Here is a 26,232-nt window from a genome sequence, read left to right on the forward strand (position 1 = left end):
GTGCTTCCTGATTCTGAGTCCTCCACACGTGCATTGTTCTGTACATTTCAGTGACCGTTGTGCAGGGATCAGTCACAAGACATGTTATCGTCAAAGTCATATAAGAGATAAATTTAGTGCAGGAAAATTAGAAAATACAGATGAGCGAAAACCGATGTGATGGCCCACTGCTCAGAGAGAACTCTGTTCTGTCTAGATCCCTCTAGCGTCCTCTTGGCACAAACGGAATCTGTATGTCCCCCATGAAGACGGGGTCCTAATCCACGTGGCCCACGGTGTGTGTGTTCCGCAGTTGTTCGGAAGAGCTGCTGGTTTGAGGAGCACAGAGGGATTGGTACCCGGGCGTCCTGCCGGCCTCCTGTTCTGGGGACCTGTGCTCCAGTGCTTGGGCTCCTGCGAGCCTCATGTGCTTCTGACTTCAGAGCCTCGAGTCTGGTTTGCTCACCTTTGTATCGACTCTTACGGAAAGTTAGGTGGGATGGTGGGTTTTAACTGCTGCCTGGAGGCTTTCCCATCCAGTGCTTCTCTCTCTGGATGTGACGGACACGGTGCCAGGACGGCATGTCTGTGGTCTACATGGAGGGCGTTCTGCATCATAGGCTGACCCTTGGCAAACGCTGTGTGTGCCGTTCTTTAAGACACTCGCAGCCTTTATAAGGAAGGGAGGGGCCGCTGTCGTCCCACTTGGCAGGAGATGAATGGCGGCTTGACCAGGGTCAGTAGCTGGCGAGTGGTGGTGAGGGGGATTTGGCCCCAAGGGCCACTCTAGAGCCAGGCTTCTCTTCCGCCCACCTCTGGCAGTGGGGAGCAGGTGTGAGTGGCCACCCAGTGGCCACGTGGCTCAGCCATTGCTGTGCCTGTTCACAGAACACACATCCTCCCATCTTACTGTTTGATTTTGACCATAAAGGGCCTTTGATATGTTGCACAACTCAGACCCTGTGTTGGGTGGGGCGCGTCAAGTGTAGAATAAAAATAAGTGCGTGCAGGAATGTGTAACCACGGCAACCTCATGCCCAGAGAGCATGGTGGCAGAGCCGGAAGCTCTCACCTGGAGCCACCAGGTGACTCATCCAGCCTTTCATCTCCTCCCACCGCGAGTTATCTCTGCTCTCTATCAGGGTGGCACACGTGCTCCGTGGTCTCTGGGTCAGCGGAAGGCTGTCTGTTCAGCCTCTGGCCACACCTGCTCCTGACCCCTGTGCTGACCCCAAGTGTCTGTCACCTAGAGCTCATGAAGGGTGTGTGAGTGCGGGCGTGTAGGGGGGTCAGCAGAGGGTGCTGTTAACCTTGGCGGGGGGGGGGGGGGGTGGGCTTGTGTGGAGGCCAGAGCTCTGATTTTGCATAAAGCATGTAAGGTTGAGATTTTTATAGCTGACATTGGCCTGATTTGTGTCATTTTTAGTGAAAACTTTTTGATGTTTAGCTGCAAGATCAGTTATATGTTTTATGAGTAATAATACCTACGTTTGAGTGTGGGCACCATGCCCTGAGATCGTCTCTGCTGCCGGAGAAAGACGGAGGCATGTCTTCTCTGGGGGCCAGTGCTCTGCGTTTTGTAAGGAGGTTAATTTGATGTGAGGAGACGTCATCCTAACCCTTCTGAAGCCTTGTCTTGGTCATTTCTTTATGGCGTTAAGGCTCTTCAGTGTAAGAAGACAGAACTCCTGGCGCATGTTGCTTTGTTAGGAAGCCGGCCCCCCTTCCTTACTCCTAAGGGTTGGTCCTGTGAGTACCACCCAGATGCTGGACAGAACCCCGTCCGACGGCTGGCCGTGTCGCTCTGGGTGTGGGTGACCATCTTCTCATTCGGTGGCTGGCTCCTTGAGGGCAGTGGAAAAGAGCCCTGGCCTGGTGGCCCCCCGCTCAGATTTGGGTCCAGATCCATACTCCCTCCGGTTGGGAAAGTGCGAGTGTGGGAGGGTGCCATTCTTTGCCAGCTGTGCATGTGAGAGGGACCCGTGTTCCTGCAGGAACCAGAGGAATGACCCAGGGAGCCACTTGCAGGCGGGCAGAGAACCAGGCCTTGGTGTCTCCAGCCCGAAGAACCCCCCTGCAGAGAAGGGACAGACTGCCGATGAGAGCTGAGCCTGCATGGATGTTGGAACATATGTGCCCCGTGAAGGGAGCCAGACAAAAGGGAGCATGTGGCCGCTGTGTGCTGCCATTCTTCTAGACAACGCACCCTAGCCACTAGCGACAGTGGGGTGGAGAGGACCGGACAGAGGGCTTCCGGAGGGGCACAAGGAAATGTTGGAGTGACAGATGCATTTCTTGTCTTGGCTGAGGCAACGGTTTCACGGGTATGGACGTATCACAGAAGTCGTTACCGTCTGTGCTTTAATGATGAGTAGTGTCTGCTGTGTCACACTTGGGTCAAGCTGCTTCTAGGAAAGCACTTCACGTGCCTTCCTCCAAGGGAACTAGACGTTTAGGACCAGAGGAGAAGGGCTTGGGCAGAGCCATGATGGTTGTGGGCTCCTGCCTAGGCCACTGTCACTTGGGTCTCAGTGAGGACCGGGCTCTGGGGAGGGGCAGGAGCCGTTGCGTGGCCATGTGTCATGGGTGTTCTCGCCTGGCCTGGCTGCTGGCTCCTCGGGTGCACGTCCGCGACAGCCCTGGCAGCGTCTGAGCTCAGGTCACCCCTTCCCCTTGGTTTTGTGGAGGTGAAGTGAGCGACACTGACGCGTTGCTGTGTTTCTAGTATAAATCATTATTTGTCTTGCCGAAATAGCTGTTAGTTAAATTGATCTCTTTCATAAGCTAATGTGTCGTTTAGGACTCTGTGATCTCACAGGCTAAGATTCGAATGGCCTTATTTCTAGTTGTTTTTATCAAGCCTCTGTTCTCCCATAAAGCCTGGCCACATGCTGCCGACAAGTCAGAGTGGAAGCTGCTTGTCATGACCTGGCCATGGTCATGTGGTCCCTGCAGACCACACCAGATGAGCGTCTGCGAAGTGGTGCCTGTGCCTGAGTCCGCTTCCAGTGATGGCTTGTTTCCTGACCTGCTTCCCAGCCTCCTCCTTGGGCATGTGTCCATACCACCACCCCGTCCCCAGGAGGCCCAGGAGGGCTCCCACAGGAAGGTGCGCTCGATGTAACTAGAATCCTTGGTGGGGCGGCCTTGTACTCTCACCGACTCATGACATGATCAAGAAGAGCCTCTAGGACCAGCACAGAGGGTGAGGGGGGCGCGGGCGACACAGGCTGCCACTCATGGAATGAGTATGCCCCTGGGGTGGAAGGGAGAGCCCAGGGAGCAGAGTCAGTGCTACTGTAAGAGAGCTGAGTGGTGACAGGTGGCGGCTGCACTCCGGTGAGCCCAGCGTAGGTGCAGACGCGTGGGAACCCGGTGGTGTATGCCTGAAACTCATCTAAGGTTGTGTGTCAACTCTACTTAAATATAAGAAAAGATTTAAAAATATATGTACAGGGGCACCTGGGTGGCTCGTTTGGTTGAGTGTCCGACTCTTGGTTTTGGCTGAGGTCACGATCTCAGGGTCGTGGGATCGAGCCCCAGAGCGTGGGACTCTGCGCTCAGCAGACTCTCTCCCTCTCTCGTTCCCCGCTCACCCACACACTCTCTCTCTCCCCCCAGAAAAATACATACGTATAAACATTTAAAGAGTTTATTCATTTTAGAGAGAGAGCGCGTGGGCGAGCGGGAGGGGCAGAGAGAGAAAATCTCAAGCAGACTCTATACTGAGTGTGGAGCCCGACTCGGAGCTTGATGCCACGACCTGAGGTCATGACCCGAGCCGAAACCAAGAGCTGGACGCTTAACCAACCGACTGAGCCACTCAGGCACCCCGTCATTAATTTTTTATATCCTTAAGTGGATTTAACAGTATTGTCTTCAAGTGTTTGATGAGAAAAGCCTGATTTCCAGGCGTGTGGTTTTATAAGCCTGAAGTCTCTTGAATTTATGGGTGTATTTAAAATTTTTTTTATTTTTAAAGATTCTATTTATTTATTTGACAGAAAGAGAGAGAGAGAGAGCACAAGCAGGGGAAGCGGCAGGCAGAGGCAGAGGGAGAAGCAGACTCTCCGCTGAGCAGGGAGGCCGATGTGGGGCTCGATCCCGAGACCCCGAGATCATGACCTGAGCTGAACGCAGACTCCTCACGACTGAGCCCCCCAGGCGCCCCTAATGGGTGTATTTAAGGGATGTTGTGGAATGCCTTCAAGCTTGAGCTCTTTTCTAAATTTCTATTTTATTTTTATTTACTTTTTAAGTAAATAAGTAAGCTCTTCGCCCCAGTGTGGAGCTTGAACTCATGACCTGGAGACGGAGAACCACATGCTCTCCCCGCTGAGCCAGCCAGGCGCTCCTGGGGTTGTCTTCTCACTTTGCAGAAATCACTTCAGGCATTTGTTCCTTTTGGTTAGTTGAGTTAAAATTACCTGATGTCAGGGGGCACCTGGGTGGCTCAGTTGGTTGGACGTCATAATCCTGGGCCCTGGGATCGAGTCCCGCACCTGGCTCCTTGCTCGGTGGGGAACCTGCTTCTCCCTCTGCCTGCCGCTCCCCCTGCTTGTGTGCGCACGCCCTCTCTCTCTCTCTCTCTGAAAAATATATAATTAAAAAAATATTACCTGATGTGGGGCACCTGGCTGGCTTAGTCATTGGAGCATGCCACTGTTGATGTTGGAGTCCTGAGTTTGAGCCCAACGTTGGATGTAGAACTTTCTTAAGAGAGACAGATAAAAAGAAGCAGTTTATTTTGGGGCGCCTGGGTGGCACAGTCGTTAAGCGTCTGCCTTCGGCTCAGGGCGTGATCCCGGCGTTCTGGGATCGAGCCCCACATCAGGCTCCTCCGCTATGAGCCTGCTTCTTCCTCTCCCACTCCGCCTGCTTGTTCGCTCTCTCGCTGGCTGTCTCTATCTCTGTCGAATAAATAAATAAAATCTTTAAAAAAAAAAAAGAAGAAGAAGCAAGCTTAGAATGAGCTGATGGGGTCCATGAGCGCACTCAGGCGAATGTGCCCACCTTTGCAGTCTGCTGACAGCAAGCACATAGCCGTCTGCCAGGTGTCTTTAGGGGTGGAGACCATTTTCATTAACTCTTAGTAGAAAGTCACAGGGGAGGCCTGAGAGTATTTAGGGCCAGAGAGTGGCGCTCTGCAGGGAGACGTGAGCTGTGCGCAGGGAGAGGAGCCCACAGGTGTAGACAGCAGCGTCACCAGAGGTGGAGGAGACGGCCGTGCGAATCGGTACGGGTAGGTCACAGGATGGCCAGAGGCGACCAGAAGTAATGCTGACCGTGGCCCAGGCGCCAGTGAACATGTGTGCCCAGAGACGGTGCGTTGCTGCGCAGTCGCCTGGAGGTGAGGGGGGCGCGGTCGGCCCTCCAGGCCTCTCCAGGGCGGCCTTGGTGTCCTGTGGGCCCTGGGCCCCAGCGAGGCCTGCGTGTGCGTGTTCGAGTCACAGGTCAGAACCCCGAAGGCTGTCCTGGGCGGAGTGCGCTGGCGAGGACGTGAGCTGCGGCAGGGGGGAGGCGGCTTATCTCCGCCCCGCAGCAAGCGGGTGGGGTGACGGTGGCCCGGCGGTCTGTCCGCACTGGTGCTCTCCGTGTCGTCTGTGAGCCGCCTGAGTGGAGGGACAGACGGCGAATCCTGGGACACTGGCCGCCTCCTCGTGGTGGCCTCCCTGAGGTCGGCGCGCAGACTCGACTGCGGCGCTCTGGCTCGGGCTTGTCCCTCAGCGCAGCAAGGACAGGGGAGCCGCGCAGGGGGCAGGTTTAGTCAGAGCGAGGCAACGGCAAGCTGGCAACCAGGCCGCCTCCTTGGCCCTTCCTGCCGTCAGCCAGCTTTTCCATTTAATAAAAGAGATGACAACCTCCTTCTTCTCTTTCTTTCCTTCTAGAGAGAGAGAGTGAGCAAGTGCAGGGCTTGGCGCGGGGCTGGATCTCACGACCCTGAGATCATGCCCTGAGCCTAAATCGAGAGTCGGTTGCTTAACTGACAGCCACCCAGATGCCCCCAAGAGATGACCGCTTTAAAGTGGGAACACTTTCCCTGCCTCCAGTCCCTGGTCTGTCCCGTGTGGCGGCCCGCTCTCCTGTGTCTGCTGTCTTCCAGGCCAGGCCACCCCACCTCACTCTATCCCCTGCTTCGACTTATACGAGAGGCCGCATCGCCCTCTCCCCCGACTCTTTGGTGAGGCCCTCTGCACTGAGAACCAAGAGTGAAGCCCCCAGTGTAGTCCCGGCTTGGGGGACCTGGCCGGGCTTTGCCTTCCGACTTTCTCATCCTCCCGCCTGCATTTTCTTCAGCGTCTCACAGGCCCCGGCACGAGGTATGTAACTTGCCTCTCCTCCGTCTCCTTGTCTCGGGACAAGTGTACAGGGAGCACACATTCTGATCTGTCGTATCTGTAAGTAGACGACCGTGTCGCATACTGTGAGAACCAAGTGAGCGCCCTTGTTTGGAGAGGAGAGCCCGGGTTGGAGCAGCGCACGAAAGCTCACTCCGCTCTCCTCTTTCTGCTCTTCAGTTTTATCGCTCCTTCCCAGAGATTCTGTATCTCTTCGGTTTTCTACACACTTTTTAAAAGCACAGAAGCAGAAACCCAATCCCCACGTCTCTCCTGGCATCGTTCCAGGAGCACTGTGGTCTCCTAGAGTGAGGCCCTGACTTGCTCCCGCCTGCCAGTGTGCGTGGGCCTGTGAGGCCTGCGGGTTCTTCTGTCTCTGCTTTTGCAGGCGAGGACCCCCGGCACGGCCACAGGACTAGCAGAAGGAAGAGTGGGGCAGGTCCTGCTGAAAGTGGGGACGAATGTGCTGGTTAGGCAGAGTGGAGCGCTAACCAGGACCCGGGTCCAAGCTGTAGCTGCCTTCACGCAGGCATCTTGGTGTGAGCGGGGCGTGCGGAGGAGGAAGCCAGCATTGGTCACTGTTTGCACAATGACAGGTCTTCTGCCTCTTCTTATACCATGAGGAGTTTGAGGGAAGAGACATGGGGGAAGGTGCTCACAGCCCCTGCTTCCTACCTACCTGACCAAAGGCCAGACTTGGTGCTTTGGGGGCCGGGGTCTCCTGACCAGCCCTCTGCTGAAACTGTGGCCGGGTACATGCCTGGGGTCTGCCTCTGAGTGACGGCAGGGGGGTGAGGTGTGCGAGGGCGGGGGAGACAGGCCGGCTGTGAGGGGTCTCCGTGGAGGTGAGTGACGGGAGCCTGGGGTTCATATGTTGTTCTCTCCCCTGTTACACAAGTAAACATTTCTTAGGGTCAAAACTGTGTTCAAGAGCTGACCAGACTAAGCGTACAGAGGAAAATCCAACGAGCAAACTACCAGGGAGGATCTCTAGCTCTGAGGTCAAATTTGGGCCTTTCTTTTGTCAGCGCATAGGGCTGGGGGCACAAATCCCAGCCTCGGACCAGGGCTGCTTCTGCACTGGGCCAGGTGACCCGGAAGCAGGGACTCAAAGCCAGAGTCACCCCAGGAGCACGGGCCTCAGACTGGTACGCGTGATTCTGGCATCTGGCAGAAGGCACTTCGTCCAAACCCACAGCTACTCCTGCAGAAAACTCTCTAACAATGGCCAGTCCGCAGCTACAGGCAGCCGGAGACGCAGAGTGGGAGCCACCGGAAGCAGATGCCAGAGTAAGCCTCGGCAGAGCTCCAGACATGGGGTGTCGGACAGCTTGTAAAACGGAAGCTCTCTCAAGCCCAGGAATTGGTGGTTCACCTGACAGGCCCTCCAGACGACAGCAGAGGGAGCAGCGATGTGGCGACTTGCAAGCAGCCAAATAGGTCTTGTAGGGCAGTGCCGTGTGATGGCGCACGCTGCCGCACCGTTGCGAGGGCCCCTGCTGCGCGGCCCGCATTCCTAAGGAGCTGCGGTTTTAATTCCTGTAATTATGATCACACAGAAGTAGCGTGTGTGGCTCGTGGCCACCATAGAGGGTGGTTTAAGAAGTTAGGGTATGCAAGCCAAAATGAAAATCCCGCGGATAGACTTAAAGATGAGTCCACTGGAGGACGCGCTGGAAGCAGTGATCCACAGGGCAGCGAGGCAGAGCAGGAGGGGACCCCGACGCCTTCACACGGACGGCAGGCAGTCAACTCAGGAGGAAACAACCTTCGAGAAGCAGCCACAGGTCTGACAGTGTGCAGTGACAGGCAGTAATGGCCAGTGGGGCTCTGCGCACCATTCCAGAGGGGACTCATGACGACGGGGGAAGGCCCAAAGTGCTCAAGGGTCAGTGTGAGCAAAGGACTGATAAACACGTGGGTGACCAGTCATGTTTCGGGCTTCAGAACACACCCACATGGGGAATTCCGTTCCAGGCAGCAGCAGCTTGCCAGCCAGAGACAGGTAAATGCTGCCACGCTGCCTCGAGGTCCTAAATCGCATGGAAGGAGAGGCCGGGGCATCAGCAGACTTCAGATTCGGTATCTATGGCAGTGGAGCTCATACACTGACACACTTGTGTATGTGGTGTAGACGTGCTTGAGCTAGTCGGGTGTCGGTATTGCAAAGGGACAAGTCTGGACATAGGAGTGACTTTGCTAGGGGAAGGGCTTGTGGCGTGTGTGGCCCTGAGCACACTGCCAAGGTCAGGAAGTGGGGGTCAGGTACAAAGGGCTGGTTTACTGTCTCTGTGCCAGGCGCCGCTGAGGGCACCACCAAGGAAACAGAGCTGGGATGGGGAGGTCAGAGCAGGAGCGCATGTGACGTCCTTGACCCATTAGCCATGAGGCCCACCTGTCGCTCAGCTGACCAGAGACCTCCGGACTTGCTTAGGGAAGGCAGTGTGGAGACGTTGGGGCCTGGTCCCCGACCTTCCCTCCAGACCGACGTGAGTGCGAGAGGCCAGGGCGCCAGCCCCTCAGCCTGAGCGCTTTTCTGCCATGCCGAGTGGACATGTAAGGCATTATCTTTGTGTCGCAGCAGGTGCCTGATTTCTGAGTAAAAGATCACGAGACTCTCACTCGAGGGCGCTTGACAGAGGAGGCTAAAAGCAGCGTCCCGGTGAGGCAAGGGCGCAGATGAAGGGTGTAGGTAGTCGGGCGGTGGAGAGGTCTCATCGACAGCCTGGGTGCAGTGCAAGTGGGGTGATGTCTTTCTCATCCAGAGGATTTCTAGACGGCACGAGGTCTCACGCGTCTGGTGTCAGATAATCAGGGCAAACCTGCTGCTGAGAAGAGCTAAAATATTGAGGACTTTTTTTTATTTTTTATTTTTATTTTATTTACTTTTTTTAGAGAGAAGGAGGAGCGGGGGGGTTGGGGAGAGAATTTTTAAAAAAATCTGATTGAGGGGCGCCTGGGTGGCTCAGTCGGTTGAGCGACTGCCTTTGGCTGGAGTCATGATCCTGGAGTCCCAGGATGGAGTCCTGCATCTCCCTCTCCCACTCCCCCTGCTCGTGCTCTCTCTCAGATAAATAAATAAATAAAATCTTTAAAAAAAAAAATCTGAGTGAAGGCGGGGCGCTTGTGTGGCTCGGTCAGTTGCACGTCCAGCTCTCGGATTTGGCTCAGGTTGGGATCTCCGGGTCCTGAGATCGAGCCCCACGTCGCGCCTTGCGCTCAGCGTGGAGTCTGCTTGTCCCTCTCCCTCCCCCTGCTTGTGCAGGTGCCCTCTCCCTCTCTCTCTCAAATAAATAAAATCTTAGAAAAACCAAACCAGAACAAAAACTTTTTGTAGCTAACCAAGCAGGGTGGAGCGGCAGCCACATTGAGGGGGAGGGGCCTGGAGAGTGAGCCGGGGAGCACGGCTGGCTTTTGGGCTCCAGCTGGCCCGGGCCCGCCCAGGAGGGAGCTATCCCACCTCCGAGCAGGTGCAGTCTTGGAAGTACACAGGCCCTCCACGCGTCTGCAGCCCGTCGCAGCAGCTCTCCGTTCCTGACACGCGGTTACGGTGCTGGGGGTTCCTGGTGCCCCAACTGCATGCCGTGTCACATGCACGTGCTCTGGAGAGGAATGGGTCATCTGGGGCTGCCCGTGTAGAAGGATTTTCACACACAGTGTCTGGTCCTCCATCCACAATAGCCAGATACCTTATGAAGAGTAGCCATGTGCTCAGGGATGTAAGACAATAGGATTTTAAAAAATGAGGGAAAACCACGGAGATCCAGATAATGCAGGTAACGGACACCGTCTTGGTGAAAGTCTCTGGACTGGGGCAGGGGATGCCAGAGAGCAAGGGAGTGTTCGTAGGCTGACAGAGCCGTGCCAGGGATGAGCAGAGAAGAAAGTAACGTATTCTAATCCACGGGATGGAGTAACAGTCCGAGAGTCTACACAGATGTAACTAAAGGCAGGTGGAGAGAACGTGTTTGTGGTGGTAGTGGTTGTTTAAGATTTTATTTATTTATTTGAGAGAGGGGGAGAGCACAGAGGCAGAGGGAAGAAGCAGACTCCCCGCTGAGCAGGGAGCCCGATGCGGGACTCGATCCCAGGACCCTGGGATCCTGACCTGAGCCAAAGGCAGATGCTTCACCGAGGGAGCCACCCAGGCGCCCCAATATGTTCGTTACAGTGGAACGCCAGTGAGGAAATACGATCTAATGAAGGAGCTAGAAAATCTTTGGTTGGTAACAGAATTTGCATGTAATCTCAGAGTAGCTCCCCACAAATTACCTATTAATTACAAAAGAAAACTAATAGAGTGGAAAAAGTTGGCAGGCACTTGGTTTGCTACCAGTATTGGGACCAAACAACCTAAATGTTCTTGGTGTGATTCAGCATCATTTCTGTGATGCTCCTGCCGAAAAATGAGCACCGTGGATCTCACCGTGGGGACCACGAGCTGCGCTGTGCGGTACCTGGCCTCGGCTCCTGGGAGTGTCCTACCGCTAAGGGGAAGACTGGTGAGAGGCGGCGGGAGACACAGGACCGTCCTAGGAAAGTGGAACAACTCTAAAAGCCATCACTGGGACAGCGAAACCAGTCTTCGTCCTCCAGGGTAGCAGCTCTGTCTCACCAGTGTCGGACACCTGCTGCCCTCGTTCCGCGGCCTGTCCGGGCTCAGCGTGGGGAGCAGCGCCCCAGTGAGTGGCCTGGGCACTAGCAGTGGGGCAGTCTCCATGAGCCAGCGCGAGGACCTGTGTGGCAGCACGCGGGCTGGTACCTCACCGCCCCCCACGGAGCAGGCCACGTTCCCCAGGGCCCAGGGGGCCAAGCCTCTCTTTCAGACCCTGCCTCCCATTCTCTCAGACACACCGTCAGTGCAGTTGCTGGATCGAGCTGCTGTCCTAGGTTCTGGTTCCACAGCGGCTGTCCCATTATATGTTCCCACCGGCAGCACACAAGCGTTCTAGAGAAACAGATTTCCAACCCAGTGAAAATCTCTCTGGAGAGTGAAGGAGATGAGGACAGCCAGCTGCCGCCCCTGCCCCTTCCCAAAGGAGACCATTCAAAAGAGCGAGCTGTCAGGTCGAGACTCCCTGATGGACATACGCAGGTAACACTAGGGGACCGTCCACGGGACAAAACAATACTAACAGTGTCCTGTGGGTGTAAGGCGTTTACAGAGTTAAAACACAGGATACCGACAGCACATGAGTGTACGGGGGAAGTGAACGGAATTAATTCTGACCTTGTGTTGGGGGGCGGGGGGGCGGTCTTTGATATGTCAGGGCACCTGTTGTGACCGTCACAGGAACCACTAAAAGCGTAAAAGGGTTATTTTGTTAGCGGAGATGGAAAATAAAAATTATCCCCAAAGAAGGCAAGAAAGAACAGAAGAGTATGGAGCAGAAGGCCAACAGAAAGCAAGTAATGAGACGGTGGACGACCCCCTCTGTCAGTGATCACACACGGTGCAGCGGGGTCAAAGGCTGCAATGTGAAGAGAAAGTTGTCCAGCAGGATCTTAAAAAGGCTAGCTTTTACAGAAGACACACAGATAAAAAAATATATCCAGTTAAACGTCAAAAGAAGGAGACCCAGCGTTCTGCAAACAGCAGCCAAAGAGAAAGGAACGCACAGGTAGGACGTGTTCCTGGTCGGGCCTGTTCGGGTCGGTTCCGTCGAGGTTTTATTCGGAGAACTTGAAAGGTACAGAGAAGTCAGGCGGCACCTGAGGAATTGGCTACGTTTGCTGTGCCCATGCGTGTGCGTGCACACACGTGCACACACACGTGCACACACACACTCCCCGTCTCCGGTTCCTGGCTGGCTTGTGGGGACAGTTTCCCCCACTGACATTTCCTCTCACACGTCACTGGCCGGGACTTCGTCGTGTCAGCCGGCAGTGAAGGCCCAGGGCCCTAACGGTCCTCGTCCCAAGGGCCAGCTCTACTGTCTGGAAGGTTAAAAAGGGAAGCGTAACCAGTAGCTCCTCGATCTTTCTGTTCTCTCTGGTCTGGCGCTTTCTTTTTCTCTCCCGTTTGTCGTCTGAGCTTGGAGACCATGTACACCGTGGGCTTTGCTCTATACTGGAGGCTGCAGAAAATTAAGAAACTCTGTTTTTCTTGCTTTTTGCCTTACAGATGGACGTTTTATTTTTTAAAGTTTTATTTATTTAAGTAATCTCTATACCCAATGTGGAGTTTGAACTCACCACGCTGAGGTCAGGAGTCACGTGCCAGCCGGGAGCCCCAAAGATGGACTCTCTTTATCCATGTGAAAGGCACGCCGGGACCTGTCTGGGGAGGAAAGTGGAAGTCCTGCTGGACCTGGTTCCTGCCGCGTGGGGGAAGGGCAGAGGCCAGTGTGGGCAGGTGCGGGGCTCCGGGCCTCTGCCCTTCCCAGCATGGGCTGTGGGCTGGGGCTTTCCTGCCAGGGTCCTTTTTTCTCTTTAATTTGAAGATTTTTTTCTCGTTTGACCAAACGGGTATTTATAGAAAGTTACCAAAGTTTAATGTTTTTTAGATGAAACAGGGAAACGAAAAAGCAGTTTATTTAGCACTTAGCCTGGGATCAGAATTTCAGTAGTGGTTTTTATGGTGACAGTGTTGCTGGGTTTATTTTTTCAAGTACGGAAGAGGAATAACAGTGTCATTTAAAAATAATATTTTATGATGCGGGCACCTGGCTGGCTCCGTTGGTAGAGTGAGCGACTCTTGATCTCCAGGTCGTGAGTTCAAGCCCCACGTTGGGACTAGAGCTTACTTTAAAAAATAAAGTAAAAATAAAATAAAAATGAAATTGTGTGATATTGCAGCTCACTTTGTTTTGTCAGGTTCATGTCACCTTAATCTGGACGAGGAGGTGTAAACAAACATGGGACCAGGGCCCGGCCGTCCGTGTCACTGTGCACATTCCCACCCTTCCTGCAAGCCTTTGGACAGACCCTGTTCCTAAGAGCCTTCGCGACCCTGCCTTGGCCGTCCTTTGGCTGGAACTTGTTTGTGGCCCCAGGGAGGTGTCAGGCTGCGGTGGGTGGATCAGGAAGAGCGTGGGTGCTGTGGGACTGTGACTGGATCCTCTCTGGCTTGGGGACGTGGAGCTGGTGGGTAAGTTATGGGTCTGTGTCGCTGGCCACCCCTGTGGCCTCACTGGCTGGAATGGGAGGACCACGTGGCTGGCACTCTTCTGGTCTGCTCCCCCCAAGACCGTGGATGCCCAGACGCCCTGGGAGCGTTGGGCCTCTCTCCCAGCTGCGGTGCCTGACCCGGCCCAGCCCTGCACATCCTGCGTGATGGGTGTTCAGGATACTGAGGTGCCTGGTCCCGAGTCGTGTTTAAGCGTCTTTTCTCGTTGTGTGCATGGTTAGAATTGGGGCTTCCAGAAAGTTCTTTCAGTCGGGTGACGGTTGTCCACAAGGGCTTCTGTCAGCTTAGCAGCAGTCTCGTCTCCCCTCCTTCTGCATTGAGGGTACTGGCGTCTGAGGGTTGGGCTGACTCACCCCAGGTCCCCCACCCTTGGTGCTGGCTGTTGTTCACACGTGTGACAAGCGTTTGGGTCCTGTTATCAGAACTGAGGCTGGAGCTCAAGGAGGGACTGTGTCCCGGGCCTAGTGTACAAATCACTGAGCACTTGACATGGGTACCCCACCCACCGGGAAGGCTTGCCGAGCCCCCATCGTGCCGTAGGCATCAGGGAACCTTCTGTCGTTTGTCCCTTGGCCTACGACCTATGTGTCGCTACGCGAGGACAGTCTTGGAGAGAGGAGGCGGCGTTGGAGCACGCTGTGGTGACGTGGCGGTGGGGGCGGGGTGGCGCGTAGACAGGACGAGCGCGGCCTGCAGAAGGAGGCGCATGGAGGGATGACGAAGACTGGCGTCGAGGGTGCTAGCAGCCGACTCTCTATTTTGACGCAAGGGAATGAGGTGGATTTATACACCCACGATTTTAGGTAAAGTTCTAAATTAAAAAAAAACAAAAACACCAAACTATTGGAGCATTTGAAGAAAAATAAAAGAATGTATTTTTAATCTTGGAATGAGAAAGGCCTGCCTACTAAGATACAAAAAAATCTATGAAGGAAAAGATTGGTCAGTCTGATTTCATAGAAATGAAAACCTTTATGTGACCAAAATCAATCTAAACAAAGTTAGAAAAGTAACATTTAGGGAGAAAGTATTTTTCGCATATGTAGCTAGAAGTTAATAGTAAGAATATTTAAAGGCTTCGGTAGACTCTGGGAAGCTCCTAACATCCCAGTGGAAAATAGACGAAAGGTGTGAGCAGGTGACTGACAGAGGACAGGACGTAAGTGGTGCGCGAACGGCCGCCCTGTCATCTCGGGGAGACACAGCCTGAAACCCGGTGGCATGTGCTGGCGAACCTGTGTGTGGTCCCAGTGCCTGGAAGGTGAAGCAAGTGACCAGAAGGCAGCGTGACATCCTTTCCCCCTCCTGTCTCGCACCTTCCGTCCCGTGACCGTTCTCGGACGTGTGCACGAGAGTCCTGGCCGCCTGGACCTCCGGTGTCCGTGCACGCTTGCAGGAAGCACGTGAGGTCGTGGGCTCCGGTGTTGGTGCTGCTCCCTGTGAGGTGGGGCTTCCTTTGCAGCAAATAAGCCTGCACACAGCGCTCTTGAGAAGACAAGCAGGGCAGCGTGTCCCGTTGCAGTTAGGTGCGTAGAAACGCAAATCCAGATGGTGGCCTGTGTGCTCACTCGGGTGGCTGTCTAAATGCACAGGAAAGCTCTGGAAGACGCCCAGGCCTTCAGCGATCCGTCTGGGGAAAGCAGCGGGCCGCAGGCAGGACGGAGACACTGGCCCTCTGTGCTGTCTCTTCCAGAGGGTTTGCGTGCGTGGTTCATGAATCAGGACGTCTCAGTGACAAAGTGGGCAAGCGCGACGTGCTGCTGGGCTGCCGCTGATGTTTGCTCCCTCTTCACAGGTGCGGGTCCTGGCGGGAGCCTGTCAACCCCTACTATGTCAGCTCCGGCTACGCCCTCGCCCCGGCCACCAGTGCCAACGACAGCGAGCAGCAGAGCCTGTCCAGCGACGCGGACAGCCTGTCCCTCACCGACAGCAGCGTGTGAGTCCCCTCCCCTCAGTGCATCCTGGGCCATTCCCAGTGGGGGCTTTGTCTTCCCGGAAACGTTGTGTGGCCCCCCAGCTGGTGCACAGACAGGCTGCACTGCCCGAAGGATCGTTCCACACGCTGAGTTTACAGTAGCTGCTTCCCTCTGAGGCCAAGGCTGCTGGGACCTTGGAAGGAGGGGAAGACCGTTGGGGGGGACTTACTTTAAAGATGGGTGGCTGAGCAGAGCGGGCGGCGGCAGTGGCGCTCCCCCCCGCCCTCCCCACCAAGGATACTTGCTGTGCAGGGGTCCCTCTTTGTCAGTGCCCTCCTGTCACTGTTCCAGATCTAGTCCCTGTCACATACTCTGCGTAGGAGATGGGACGACGGGAGCCAGAGGGGAGCTGGTACGGCCGGTTCTGTGCCGGCCCCAGTGCCCGGAGGACTGAGGGATAGCTGCTGGGGCTGCATGTGTCCGAGAGGCCTTGGCAGCTGTCTGGAGCCACCAGGAACCTCAGCGTCCTTCAGTGGCCACAGTGGACCTTATTCTTCCATTGTGCTCTCCAGGGAAGCCCTCCCTTTGTGGGAAAGTACATATTTTCTGACACTCCACTTTGCTTTTTGGCGGGTGGCTTTTTTGGGACCCAAATGCACATCAAAAGTTTGATGGTGTAAAACACTCTATGGTTATATCAGGGCGTGGGCCTACCAGCCTGCCAAGGTCACCTGGGGTCATGGCTGCCATGAATGCCAGATTTACCCTAGTTTCAGTCAACTGACTGCCACTGATAGGTCCCTGGCCAAGGTGGGGGAGGGGGGTGCGGCTGGGGGCGGAACCCCAGCGCTCTCCACCACCGTTGGGGCCAGAAGGAAGCCTTTGGCGGGGACAGTGAGCAGGTGTGGGGCACCCTCCACCTCCACCCCAGGACTGCAGGGGGTGGGAGTGGCAGCTGTCAGCCGGCCACCAGGGGTTTCTCCCCTAGCCAGCTTGTTTCTTCATGTGAAAGAATAGGGTTCCTAAACCCGTCTTTCCGTAGGAAGCATGTCTTAAAACTGTGGTCCCGCTTCCTGTAGCATTTGCCTAGTTCGTGCCTCTTCTTTGCCTGTGTCCACGTGTTCCTCCGACCATGCCCGTGGTGTGCAGTCACGGCCAGCGTGCGCCGTTTCCGGGCCACAGCAGCCAGCCCCCATCACTGCACGTCTGGGACACCTTCTCTTTTTCTCTTTGGTGACCGACCACGTGGTGGTGACATCAGGAGACGGGTCTCTCTCGATCGTCTCATCCTTTGTGTCACACCTTTAAGATAAAGTGTTGACTGTGTTTAGTAACTTCTTACTTGAAATGACCGTGGTCTCAGCAGGACCCACCACGACCCACACGCGCAGTTGACAGCTTGGGATGGGCATTTGTAGCATTCGGTTTCCTCTTCCCTGAAACTGGCTACTACAATGAAGATTAATTTGCCAGCACAATTTTTCTTGAAAAGTCTCTTAATTCTCTCTAAGAGAAGGACACGTATTTGCTAAAGAAAAGAACTAAAGATTTTAAAATATTTTTTTCCCAATATTCTATTCATCTTGGTTTACGCTAAGACTCAGAAAGTAGGAATAGTTGATTCGGAATGTTAAGATATCGGAATATGTATCAGAGGCAAAAAGTAGGATTGCGTGTTTCATCTGCAGTATTTCTACTGGGCGCAGCTGCCCTCAGCACGTCAACCACACAGTGAAAACGGTGGCGTGGCTTACTGGACTTTGGACGTGGGTGTCCAAGGACAGCGTCTGATCTGCAGAGGCCTGTGGAATTTTTAAGTGCTGGTCAAAGCATGTGAGAAACAAACAGTCTGATGGCTCAGGACACCTGAACAAAACTGTAGGGCCATGTAAAGATGTTTCAAATGCATTTGACTCACCTGTTCCTTGACAGGTGAGCCCCTTAAGTGCCCCTGCCGGACTGCTGAGCCAATAACACTGCACACCCAGCTGGTGCCCTGACAGCCAGGGATACTAAGGCAGTGACAGGAGAGACAGACTGTCCCAGGCTTTCCACCTCGCCCTGAACCAGAGTGCACCCTTTCCAGCTAGACAGGGGCTCTGAGGCATGGGATTGAAGAGGAGAACGTGACATTCCTGCCTGCCTACAATGCCACTGAGCTGGCGGGGGGGGGGGGGGCTGCCCGGGACGTGGGTCAGGGCACGCTGGGCACCATGTGCTGGTACCATGGGCAACTGCCCAACACTTACTAAAGTGAGATCAGCATTGTGGCCGCACTTGTGAACCCTGCTGTCGAGTAAGAGCAGCCCTGCTGTGACAGTGCCCCAGCCCCATCCCCCCACCGGCCCCCGGCCCCCACCCCCTTCCGCTCGAGCCGCTCTGGGGAAGGAGGCCAGGGGACTCAGATCTCGACGGCACCCACTGCAGACCAAGGAGGTCCACGTCTTCCGACAGCCAGACGATCAAGAGCCTCATCCCTTCCAGCTGTCAGAGTCGGCAGGCCACCTCAGAGTCCTTCGTGACAAGGAGATAGGGACCCAGAGAAGCCACCCTCTCTCAGCATCCCGCTCTGGCGGGCATCGTCATGGCCTTTGGGCTCCTGTTAGCCACTGTGCTTCCCAGAGTAGCTTGCTTGCTTTATCTATTTATTTTAAAGATTTTATTTCTTTATTTGACAGAGAGAGAGAGCACAGGTGGGGGGAGGAGCTGCAGGCAGAGAGAGAAGCAGGCTTCCTGCTGAGCAGGGAGCCCGATGTGGGGCTTGGTCCCAGGGTCCCAGGATCATGACCTGAGCCCAAGGTAGACGCTTAACCTACTGAGCCACCCAGGCGCCCCTAAATAAATAAATCTTTAAAAAAAAAAAAAAAGGAGAAACCATTCTTAGCTATGAAGCCGTGGAAAGCAGGCCGTGCAGTGTTGTGTGTGCACTCACACCGGGCTGTCTGTCTTCTGGACAGGGATGGAATCCCACCGTACAGGATCCGCAAGCAGCACCGCCGGGAGATGCAGGAGAGTGTCCAGGTCAACGGGCGGGTGCCTCTACCTCACATTCCTGTAAGTTCCCGCTGCATAGCCGTCCCCTCCCCATCAGTGAGGTTGGGGCTCACCAGCCCTCTTGGACCGTACCCGTCCCTTCTCCCTACCGCACCTGGCCGCTGTGGCACTGGGCAGTGGGAAAGACACTTGCGTGGGTTCCTGCGGGTTCAGCTCACATCCAGGCACAGGACGTGGTCGCACGCGGTCACACCCTGCAGGCTGGAGGGGGCCGCACGGGCGGCTTAAAGGTCCAGCCTGCACAGTCCCTTCAGAGGAGCAAGGAGTGCCTGGTGCAGCACGTGCCAGGCAGTCCTCACCCATCCTGTTAAATGAGGTGCTTCTCCTTGAGGTGGGAGGGCGGCTCTGAGCCCATCACTGGCTTGATGCCCCGGCCCGGCCCCTGCACGGGCCTCCTGACTGTGGCTGCATCGTCGGGAGGCCTGGCGGCGACATTTAGTGACCCCAGTCCCAAGTTACTGTGAGCAAGTTCTGTGGAAGCCGCCTCTGCTTCGCCTCTTAGGGTGAACGCGGTGAGGTGACTGGTTCTCCTGACTGTGGGCGCTGGGCAGCCTGTCTCTACCCGCAGAGTTCCCCTGTGGGTGAGGGAGGGAGTAGCTTTCCTTATTTTGGCACACTGTCTGAACGGGAGAACTTGTCAGGAAAGAGAAGGAAAGCTTACGGTTGCCTCCAGCCCGTTGGCGGCTGTGAGCACCCGTGGGCGGTTTTCTCTGCAGGGTCACTGCAGACCCGTCTGTAGTCAGGCTCCTCATTGGTCTTCTAGCTCTTTCAGATACTTAATTTTCAAACAAGAATCGTGATGGTTGACGGTTGAGAAGAAACGATGTGGGTGTGCTCTTACTTACCAGCATTCTGTCACCTCCCAGCCAGCCCTCCGCACGGCCCACATGTGGCCTCAACTAGGCACTGACGGTGTGTGTGTGGGGAGCGTATGTGTGCGAGTGCACTGGTGCGTGTGCGTGCTGCCGGCGACCGCTTGGGGCTCCCTCTCAGGGAGCGCCAGCCTGGCTCCTGCTGTCTGGAGCAGCCTGGGCCTGAGCCCAGACAGGTGCCTGCGCCTGCCGTCACCTCACTGTGTGGTACAGCCCGCGTCTCTCAGCTCTGCTCAGTGGACACTTAAACTCAGAACTGGCTGTGAGCAGGGGAAGCAGAAGGGGCATCCCATGTCCCCGAAAGGAAGGGAGTGAGTGGACACAGGAGCCACGAGAGGCGCTCCCTCCCCCTGGCTCAGCTGGGCGTCCGCGTTCATGGTGGGGCAGGAGAAGTCTGCGTCTCTGCTAGCACAACAGACAAGGAGCGTGTGCTGGGGAGCAGGACACTGATGCCAACCCCGATCGTCCCTCAGGAAGTATTTGCTCACCGTGGGAAGAAGCGACAGACGGAGCCGCCCCCGTCAGGACAGAGAGGAGGGCCTGGCGCCCCCCAGGGCCCTTTTGCTAGGGATGTCACCAGGACACGGCCCAACTTAAGGGCCATTGTGCACAAGAACTGGCTTCAGAGTTGTAGAAGTCACCGGGTCATGAGAGTCCAGGGGAGACAGGAGTGCAGGGATACAGCCCTGCTGAGCACCACAGGCCTCAGTGGGGCAGGAGGAAAAGCAGTGTGGGGCCCTCGTGGCCTTAGGGTCTGGGGTGCTGCCTCAGAAAACCCTCCCGTGTAGGACACCTGCCAACAAATGCCTGCTGATGGGACATCAAATAGGTAGCTCACTCTCAGAGTATTCGGGAATGGCGTTCTTACAACTTCTGTGCAGCAGCTCTCTTTCCTCTTTTCTTTTTTTTTCTTTTCTTTTCTTTTCTTTTCTTTTCTTTTCTTTTCTTTTCTCTTTTCTTTTCCTCTCCTCTCCTCTCCTCTCCTCTCCTCTCCTCTCCTCTCCTTTCTTTCATTTGACAGAGAGACAGACAGCCAGCGAGAGAGGGAACACAGGTAGGGGGAGTGGGAGAGGAAGAAGCAGGCTCCCAGCAGAGGAGCCCGATGTGGGGCTCGATCCCATAACCCCGGGATCACTCCCTGGGCCAAAGGCAGATGCCCAACTACTGAGCCACCCAGGGCCCTTCCTTCCTTCCTTCCTTCCTTCCTTCCTTCCTTCCTTCCTTCCTTCCTTCCTTCCTCTTTTTCTTTCTTTCTTTCTCTTTCTTTCTTTCTTTTTTTTTTTTTTTTTTTTTAAATATTTTATTTATTTATTCGACAGAGATAGAGACAGCCAGCGAGAGAGGGAACACAAGCAGGGGGAGTGGGAGAGGAAGAAGCAGGCTCATAGTGGAGGAGCCTGATGTGGGGCTCGATCCCATAACGCCAGGATCACGCCCTGAGCCGAAGGCAGACGCTTAACCGCTGTGCCACCCAGGCGCCCCTCTTTCTTTCTTTCTTTCTTTCTTTCTTTCTTTCTTTCTTTCTTTCTTTCTTTCTTTCTTTCCTTCCTTCCTTCCTTCCTTCCTTCCTTCCTTCCTTTTTTTTTTTTTTTAAAGATTTTATTTATTTATCTGACAGAGATAGAGACAGCCAGCAAGAGAGGGAACACAAGCAGGAGGAGTGGGAGAGGAAGAAGCAGGCTCATAGCAGAGGAGCCTGATGTGGGGCTCGATCCCATAACGCCAGGATCACGCCCTGAGCCGAAGGCAGACGTTTAACTGCTGTGCCACCCAGGCGCCCCCTTTCTTTCTTTTTTTAAGATTTATTTTTTTTTTAGAGAGAAGGAGAGTGCATGTGCGAGCAGAGGGAGAGGGAGAAGCCGACTGCCTGCTGAGCAGGGAGCCCGACACACAGGGTTCAATCCCAGGACCCCAGGATCATGACCTGAGCTGAAGTCAGATGTTTAACCAACTGAGCCACCCAGGCGCCTCTCAAAATAAACAATACAGACCTGGAAAGACTTCTCAGAATGCAGCACGAAGAGAATCAGGAAGACTCAAGAGTGAGAGGTGTCCTTGGGGTAATGTTCCAGAATCGAGGAAAGCGAGGAGTCCTCAGGTCCTGAAAGATCCTAGGCAAGTCAGCATGAAGATAGAGCCGAGAAAGTCAGTGGCATGGCAGCGAGAGCCTGGCCTTACTGTGCAGTGTGGACAGTGCTGTGGGCTCACAGGCTTCCTGCGTCAGTTGCCCAAGCCCTACAGGGTGGCTGGCCCTGGGGAACCATCCAGCGAAAGCAGGAGGTCTGGTGTGTTCCTGAGAGAAGCGGGTGACCTCGAGCCGTGGTTGCCTTCTGGGGAAGGTTTAACGAGCCCTGGTCTTGGAGCTCTTCACTCATTCACGGGAACAGACCATGGCTGGAGTGGACTGGGCATGGCCAGGCGGTTAATGCAGACAGGGAGCCAGAGGTCAGTGGCCTCCTTACCTGGCTGGGCTTTGTCTCTGGTCCAGTGGGAGAAGAAGCCCTTGATTACGTGCTTATCTGTGGTGTGGGGAGCTTCTTGGCCTCTGGGGGGCCCCGGCCCCCATCTCTTATTTGATGGTTCAGCAGAGGGGCCTGGCGGGGGTGGAGGCCACAGGAGCAGGGGCTCTGCCTGGGTGTCCTGGCCCCCTGCAGTGGGCACCGTGCATGGGAGCACTGGATGCAGCCTCGAGTCCCCACCTGGGCGTGCAGGGTCAGGGCAGACACCAGCACGTTGTTTGGTGACCGTGGCGGGAGTTCCCAGGGAAGAGAGAGTACATGCTGCATTGGCCTTGGGCCTGCTGGACTCCTATGGAAACTAATGAGGAGACGCGTCGCCCACGTGGACTCGGGAAGCCAGGAGGGGGAGCTCTTGTGCCCGGCGTCAGGAACAGTCAAGTGCAGACGTGAGCGGGAAGGGTCAGCAGTTACAGGGAGGGTGTGCTCGCATCTGCCACACCACCCGCCACGCCTGCACCTCAGCCAAGGAGAAGCGCCATCGCCCTGGACGCTTGCTTCTCCCCAGCGGACTTGCATCCACAGCAGCCCCTCCCAGCCTCCTCCCCTTCTCCGTAAAATCACCTCTTTTCCTTTGTTTGTGGGAGGAGTCTATGATTTTTGCCATCGATTGCTTGTCCTCAATTGCATTTCTTTGCTTCTCTGCACAAAGCCATTTTTCCCGGTCGGATAACTGACGTTTAGTTTGAAGGGTGACATTTCTTACCTAACACACCAGGAAACGATGGCCCCGTCTTCTCAGAGGTTGTGGAGAGCCGCGATTGAGGTGTGTCTCCCCGGCGGGTGACTCCGGCCCGGTCCGGGAGCCCGCGCGTGTTGGTTTGGTCATTGGGTCAGAGACTCACAGGTGGGCAGAGGCGGGCGCAGGTACCGCGGCCCACGGCTGCCCCTCGTGCCCTCACCCTGCTGTGCTGCGTGGACTTGCAAGGGCTCCCGGGGCCAGGCTGAGCGGCTGTGCATCGGGGGCTGCGCTGGGGGCATACAGGTGCTGGCCCTGACCCTGCAGGTGTGTCATGTCTGCTCCTTGTGGCTGCGGGAGGGGCCGTTTTCACGCCCCGAAGTCCCCAGGTTTAATGACTGCAACTTTTCCCTTTGTGACCCCTGTTCCTCCGCGGCTGGGAGGTGGTTCGTGTCCGGACCTGGGATTTGTAACTTCGGCAGTTTGCTACTTTCAGAAGCATAACTGTGCAGCCTAGAGGCTCTTTTCCAGAACACACGGGCTCGGGGGCGTGCATCTGCCATGGAGCCGAGCCTCCCACATGTCCTCTCGCCGGTGTCACTCCACATGCGTGTGGTTCCGTCTTGTTGGAACTCTTCACTCCGCCCGTGGCCTGCGTGTAGCTTCATGTGGTCAGGACTGCGAAGCTCTCGCCATCTGGACCTCTGGCCTTCAGCTCTCAGTCCCGTTTGGGTCCCGGCATTCTGTGCTCGGCGCGGTACCCGGAGAAGCCAGCACTCCCCGCCCGACCCCACTGGCCTCTGGGCCTCCCTTGTCTGTGTGAGTGTCCTGTCCACGAAGATGCCTTCAGAGCCTCAGCCTCTTTAGCCGTCCCAACTGCCCAGGCTCTTCTGGGAACTCTGCACAGCCCCGGTTGCCCTTGGGTCTGGCCTCCTCGCCTCCAGGACAAACTCCTGTCCGGCGTTAGGCACCACTGGACGGTCAAAAAAGTGCGTGTGTGTCTGTGCACACGTGTGCACGTGCGTCTGTGCGTACACGTGTGCACGTGTGTGCTTATGGTTCTGTCTTTGTGAGGGAATGACAGTAATCGGCAGATAGCAGCGGTTAGGGAATCTGGGTGAAGGGTAGACAGGAGTTGTTTGTGCTATTCTTACAACTTCTTTCAATTTGAAATTATTTCAAGGTAAGGTCACACCCCAGAAATGGTGTATCGTGTATTCCTGTAAACTGCGCTGCGGAGTTGTGTCTTCTGAAAAGGAAGGTCCTTCTGTTTCCCCTGATATTTTCCTGTGTCCTGAGTTTTGTGTCTCCCGTCCTGAGCTGCGGCACCTACACGCCAGGGGCTACTGTCCCCTGCTGTGCAGGACGGTCCTGCGGGCTGTACCCCGCTGGGGCCCCTGGGCTCAGCCCCTCCCTCTTGCGTGGTCTTTGCAGCCCTCCCTTCCCCGTTGCCAGGCCTCACTGGGGATTGGCCTGGCCAGTTGTGTTAGAGGCACTTCTCTGGGGTGGGCTGGGGGGCCGAGGCGAAGGGCACACCTGGGCTTAGGACACCAGAACCTCCTACTAGCGGGACCCTGCCAGCCGCTCTGTAATGACCTAACCCCGAGCTGACCCGGACCTAACCCGGCTCCTGCCTGCTCCAAGCCTCCCGTTCTCTGCTCATGAGGCTGAAGTGTTGCCAGAGCTCTGTTCCCCCTCCCAGGTCAGCTCTGGGTGAAGGACAGCTTTAGTCCAACAAGAAAAGGGGGCAGTGAGGGGGTTGACACCAAGCGAAAGGGAGAAAGCACAAACGCTTGCTTCAGGATAAGATGCAGGTTTCGCAGGCTGCTGCTTGTCACACAGCAAGCGCTTGCGGGCCATCTTGGCATGGGAGTGGCTCGCTAATGAGCGGCGTCTCCTTGTAGCGCACTTACCGAATGCCAAAGGAGATCCGTGTGGAGCCCCAGAAGTTCGCTGCGGAGCTCATCCACCGCCTGGAGGCCATTCAGCGGACACGGGAGGCCGAGGAGAAGCTGGAGGAGCGGCTGAAACGCGTCCGGATGGTGAGTGGGCCCCTTCTGAGGAAGGCCATACCACGTCTCCATTTCTGAGTTATCTTAGTACAGTGCGGTGGAGTTGAGGACAGCTCCAGGCCCAAGGAGCTCTCTCCAGGGTCTCCCAGCATGCTGACCCTGTCCTGGTGTCTGGCTGCTCTCCTGTGACACCTGCCCCTCTGAACACCCCCCAACCCCCGGCCCTGGCGCATGCCCAGACATCGCTGTCTCTGAAAGAGGAGGTGCCCGTGGCGGGGGGCCCTCCAAGCCAAGGCCTGGAGCAGCCTGTACTTCTTGGCCCTGTGCAAGCTGGGCTTCCTTTTCCACCTTGTGGGAAGACAGTTGAGAAGTGGGCTGAGACCATGCCCAGCTGTCGCCCCCAGGTGGTGGCCACGCCGGGGCAGCATCGACTCAGCTCCCGGAGGGCACTCGTGGCGCTCGACATGCATGCAGACTGGCCTGGCCTCTCTTTGCAGTCAGTCCCTGTCCGCGCTCCCCTCCCCTCGCTGCTGCAGGCTCTCAGGGCCGGTCCTCCCATCTGCCTTGCTGGCCCCATCTCATGTTCTCTAGGCCCCCTCGGCGCGTGGAACTGAGCTTTTCCCCGAGTGCTGGTCGATGGAGGCCTGTCGTGGACACGGGCCCAGTCCCGCGCCACGTGTGCGTGCAGAGTGGAGCCTGTCCTTGGTGGGAAAGGCTGGTGGCTCCGACTTGTCATCTCAGAACGCAGAAAGGCTTTAGGTTCGGACATAGACTTCTGTGTGTGTTGTTTTCTGACCTGTGGCCTCACTTGACAGAGTGCTGAATAGGGAGTTTCGTGTGACTTGTGTTTTATTTGCTTTAGTACTTTTCTGCCTGTAACTGCCAAAGAGACTCTGCCTTTGTCGTCCCTGCGTGTCGTCCTGCGAGATTCCCTTCCACACGCATTCAGGGGCTTCTGTGCTGAGACACTGATAACAAGCAAGCTCCTCGAGTGAGGCCCTTCCAGGCTCCCCACACCTTATGCGGTTGTCGATCCTCGAGGCCGCTGCCGCCTGTCCTCCTGGAGCCGTGGGCCCTGAGTCCCTGGAGTCACGCCTTTGCTTTTCTCTTAACATGTCCCTGCGGACATTACGAGTGGCCACCACTGGGGGCGCCCAGCTGGCTCAGTCAGAGGAGCGTGTGACTTTTGATCTCAGGGTCATGAGTTCGAGACCCATGTTGAGGGTAGAGTTTAAGAAAAAGAAAAAAGAAGAAATGGTCACCACTAAGTGGGTGTCTTCTGTTCTTTTTTCAATATTTTATGCCCAGTACCTGAAACTAAACGTGATGGTGCTTAAAGGAATTATTTCTCTGCCTGACATTCATATTTACAGTACACACCTGAGCCCTCCGCAGACTCTTGTCAGACCCTCGGGAGGGGCCTGCTGTCCTCCACTTTGCACGCTTTCCCAGGTGGGTCGTGTGCACTCGAAGGCTAGAGACGCTACCCTGAGGGTGGGCCCGGGCCACTGCCCACGGTCACACTTGGCGGTTCCGCGCACACGGCTGTGCCCTGCAGCTGCCGTCCGGGCTTCTGGAGCTCCCGCATGTGACACCCAACTTTGAAACAAGGGGCCTCCCCGCCCCCCCAAGGGTTTCAGATTTCAAGTAGCGTATCGGAACCTGGGATTCGTGGCGGGTACCAGGAATGCAGGTGTGGTCACTGAGGCGATCGGCCTGACGGCGGTGCTCTCTGAG

General features: G+C 55.9%; 1 protein-coding gene across 2 annotated transcripts in view; it reads left to right on the top strand.

Moving 5' to 3' along the window:
- AXIN1 (axin 1) overlaps window positions 1-26,232 on the top strand; it is a 58,594-nt gene that overhangs the window by 21,379 nt on the left and 10,983 nt on the right. For both annotated transcript variants that reach the window (XM_045783839.2, XM_045783840.2), the window contains exons 3-5: window positions 15,242-15,382; window positions 18,320-18,416; window positions 24,388-24,525. In XM_045783839.2, coding sequence (XP_045639795.1) covers window positions 15,242-15,382; window positions 18,320-18,416; window positions 24,388-24,525 — 376 coding nt within the window. The remainder of the gene's footprint in view (window positions 1-15,241; window positions 15,383-18,319; window positions 18,417-24,387; window positions 24,526-26,232) is intronic.

This window comes from Ursus americanus, chromosome 2 (assembly GCF_024610735.1).
Source record: "Ursus americanus isolate L20-20 chromosome 2, mUrsAme1.1.p, whole genome shotgun sequence".
NCBI lineage: Eukaryota > Metazoa > Chordata > Mammalia > Carnivora > Ursidae > Ursus > Ursus americanus.